Source organism: Gavialis gangeticus, unplaced genomic scaffold (assembly GCF_001723915.1).
Source record: "Gavialis gangeticus isolate Ggan-Ray unplaced genomic scaffold, GavGan_comp1, whole genome shotgun sequence".
NCBI lineage: Eukaryota > Metazoa > Chordata > Crocodylia > Gavialidae > Gavialis > Gavialis gangeticus.
The window spans coordinates 35,966,645-35,970,813 of NW_017729006.1; the positions used below are offsets into that span (position 1 = coordinate 35,966,645).

Below are 4,169 nucleotides of genomic sequence, written 5' to 3' on the forward strand. Positions count from 1 at the left end.
TCCCCCAGCCTCTGATTCTAGGATAAGTAGAGGCTTTATTTTTCATTACTTTTCTTTCGTTTTTCTTTCTTTCTTTTTTTTTTTTAAGTGATGTTGCCTGGGGTTGGGGGGAAGCCATAGGGGTGTGAGGATGCAAGCAGGGGATGGTGACAGGCAGGGAATCCATTGGGGGATCTGGGGCAGTGGGGGTTATGCCCTGTTGCCGCCTGCCCAGCTGGCGTGGGGGGGAGGGCGCAATGTAAGTGTGGCATCCACACCAGCACTGGCAGCAAGGGCTCTGCCCTGCTGCCACTTGCCATCCAGTGCAGGGGGTGCATGAGTGGCAGTGCTGGGAGTGAGGGCTATGCCCTGCTGCTGCTTGCCCTCTTCTGCCTGGAGCGAGCTGCATCCGCATCCTGTTCCCCCCTGCCCCAGTGGGGCAAGCGGCACCAGGGCAGAGCCCCTGCTCCCAGCGCTGCCATGTCCACATCCCATGCTCGCATCCTGTGCCCCTCTGCCCCCCTCCCCAAGTAGCGCGCCCCCTCGCCTCAGCGAGGCAGCTTGTCCCAGGCTTAGCCCCAATCTATCCCTCCCCCACACCCCTTCCCTCCCTGGTCCCCCAACCCCAACAGGCTTATCAGCTGCCTATTTAGTCTATGGCTGAATCTCCAAAGTAGCCAAATCTTTTCTGAATCAATTCGGAAGCTTTGAATTGATTCAGAGCTTTTACTTGGTTTCCTGATTCAATTTGGATTTGGAGATTCGGTCCCTAAATCGGGCCGAATCTCCTCTGAATCAAATCACCTACCAAAGCTTTGCATAGTCCTGTTAAGTATTACTAAGTATCTCCCTCCTAACTGAAGTCAACAAGTATGAGATATCTATAAATCAGACTCTAGACATCAACATAGGCAAAAATGTATGTCAGCACTCTACAACTAGAAATAAGTTATAATTCTGACATTGAACAGAGGGGAACTTCAACCCTAACTGAAGGATTTATATTTGTGATGCAAGTTTGGATATCACATGGGCATTAAATATAGGTGGACTGAAGTAATAGTCGCTTCCAGGAACTCCTTTATGGCAGAAAATGCAAAGGCTAAAAGGAAAATGTATATTTTCAGTTAACCTGAAGAGATCAACAGATGGCACGTTAGATACTTTCTGGAACACATACTCTGAGTGAAAAATAGTCAGCATTTAATATATGTATTCCTTAGGTTGGAGAAAACTTGCCCTTTTCAGTTGTTGTATCCTCAGAAAAGCACCAGGTTAGTATTGAATTAAAAGCTGGTACCCTCAGGTGCCATTCCATACAGCAGCATGACAATAAAACTGAACAGAAGTAGTGTTAGGTATAGGGCTTTGGCATGCATTCTGAACAATTACTACAATTATACTTAGGTTAGTACTTCACAAAATGTCATCAAGGATTTGCAGTGCAATATCCTTCACCCAGCTGAATAATGCCTTACATTAGTAACTGAAAGACTGAAAGGGAGATCAAGACATTCAAAGATTTAAGGAGTTAGCTACTTGTTGTAGGAATGCATTTGAAAAATGTCTTATTCCCATTGCTATAACTTTGCATTTATAATTCATTTTCAAATTTCTTGCAGCATCCCTGTGAAAACCAATTTTTGAACAACACATTTACTGTAGCCCCTCTTCACTCAGGAATGTAAGTACAGCAGAATCGGATCCAAAGTCCTGGTTTCTATACTGTGATAGGGAGTCTGTATTTATGGCAAAGCAAGGCAAATGGGACACTGTTGGGAGATTCTTCATCCCCAGTATCTCCTCAGCACCAGTTCCTTTCCAGCTGCTTATGATAACCTCTTCTATCCAACGAATTCTCCTATTTATCTCCCAGAGAAGACAAGCAGGTGAGATCCCCCAAACAAAAAAAAGTGAGAGAAAAGGCAGTGCACTCTCCATCTGGTTTTACAAGAGAAGCAAGATCTAAACTCCTTTATGTCCCTCTTGGGGGGACTCTTCCTTTTTCTGCCAATAACCCCCTTTTCCCACATCCCTTCTATTTTAATAGGGACTTGCATAATGAGGTACTGCTCACCATGAGTATAAGTAGCAGAACAGTGTTCATTGCCTTATTTACTCTTCTGTCTAAGACAGGCAACATCCAGATGGCCTCGGTTTGAAAACTTATTTACATGCCCAAATAGGAGCCTTGACTTGAACACCAGGCCAGCATCCAGCCACAAATCGCTTTTCAGCACTTCATTAACCCAAAGCAATATAAGCTGTCTTTCAAGGAAGCTGATGTTTGTTTGTCTAGCCACACTGGGTAATCTCACTTAGCAAGAGCATAGATATTTACTAGCTGTGCAGTAAAATATGGCAAAGATTCAGACTAGCTACAGTAAATAACCACTTCATTGCCGTGTACACTTGATGCAGAAACCTCATTGTGCTGGGGAGTTATTACTACAGAACACAGATGAAGATCCACTGGATTTACCTGCAGGCCCTTTTCTTCTATCCTTGTCTGGAGGATCTGAAGGCACTTGGTAAAGTCAGTCAAATCTTGATCCAGGGTCTCTATGAGCTCACACCCCTAGTGGTAAAAATAGAAATGAGAAGGAAAATGTCAGTTCTCTCTCAATTTCATGAAGAATGTCTGGTCTTCATAAATCTACCTACAGTAGACTTGCCCACAAGTCCTGGCATGAAGAGGCTGAGCCATAGTACACTTGATCTGAGTCTACGAGGCCAAAAAGCAAGTAAGCTTAGCTAGGTATGCAAAGTCTTACCAAATGCAAAAAATTGAAAACACTGCTGCCTACTTCCTCACACTGCCCATGCCAAAGGCCAAAAAATTTAAAAAATTTAATGCAGACACTGTTAGATTGGCACTGGGTGTGCCAATAATCACACCTGAGACCAAGCACAATGCTGGTCATATCCTATACACACACCGCGGGCCAGGTATGTTATCTCTTTTTCCTTCATTTGATGTGTGCAGAGTTGAGCTGAGTAGGTAGTGTATACTCATGGCAGTGTTCTGCAGCATTGTTGAAAGCACGGTCAACATGCTCAAAGAGACTATTTGTGGGTGTAGCTGATCCTCAAGCGTCTTGCCATATCGACATCTTTCTGAGGGATGAGAATAGCAAGTACTCAGCACTGTACAGGATCAGCAGTTGCTCTCGTCCTCTAGAGCAGTGCTTCTCAAAGTGGTGGTCCGTGGAACAAGCCACTGGTCCGCAGCGAGTTGCCAGGAAAGAAAGAACTATTTTTTCAGAAGCATAATATTGATATGTCATAGTTCCACGGTTCGTACATTCCAACACTCCAGGTGACGTCACGCTGTGCGAGGTGAGGAAAGAGAAAGAAACAGGCGGTCGCGCATTTGTGTAGCGCTGTTACATGCAGTTGCTGCCACCGGCTGAACTGGGCACCAGTCCCTGGCCCACTGGAAGAAAAATTGCCAGTCTGCCACATCAGATAGTTTGAGAAGCACTGCTCTAGAGTGCTGCAATCATTACACTTCTGCTACATACTGAAACATACATATAAATGTAAGGCCACAAAAACGTCACCTTCCTGAAACTAGTAAAGTTGTGTGAGTTAATTTGCAGTGATTTAATAATCAAACCTCCTTACCCCCTAATAAGTTACAGAAGTGAGGACATGTTAAAATGGGGCAGGAGCAGCAGTTCAGATTTCTTAATTCAGAGCTAAAACAATTTCTAAGCCTTTGCCAAAGAGCTGAGTAAGGAAAACTGAAGTATGTCTACCATATAAAGTTGCCATTCAAAGAGGTTTCAAGGATACAAAACACCCATGCAAGATCATAAATTACAATAAAACTATACTTGCTAGATTTAGAGGTTCCCTTACCTACCACTTCAAGGTCTCTCTATAGCCTTCCTGGCTCTATCACTGTCTGACTCATTTTGTACTTCTGCCATGTACTGTAGTGACTGAAAAGAAAATGAGGTTCTCGTTACGCATTACATACTTGTGTCTAAAATATGATGTATAAAAAGTTGGTAAGACAAAAGAAAACAAAGCTTGATAAAATTTCCCCACCTCTTTGGTTTACAGGTCTAGAAACTAGACTTTACTGGCACATCTTAAAAAAGATTTGCTTACTGTTTACATGTGCAAATAACAAAGCAGTGTCTCTTTTGACAGATGATAGCATACTAAATGTTTTTTTCCAG

At 43.5% G+C, this 4,169-nt stretch overlaps 1 protein-coding gene across 3 annotated transcripts in view; it reads right to left on the minus strand.

The window, feature by feature from the left end:
• The window catches only part of TPK1 (thiamin pyrophosphokinase 1), a 716,169-nt gene that overhangs the window by 306,798 nt on the left and 405,202 nt on the right, over positions 1–4,169 (minus strand). For 2 of the 3 annotated variants that reach the window (XM_019509109.1, XM_019509110.1), the window contains exon 5: positions 2,462–2,557. The exons of the other annotated variant lie outside the window; for it this stretch is intronic. In XM_019509109.1, coding sequence (XP_019364654.1) covers positions 2,462–2,557 — 96 coding nt within the window. The remainder of the gene's footprint in view (positions 1–2,461; positions 2,558–4,169) is intronic. 3 annotated transcript variants of the gene reach the window in all.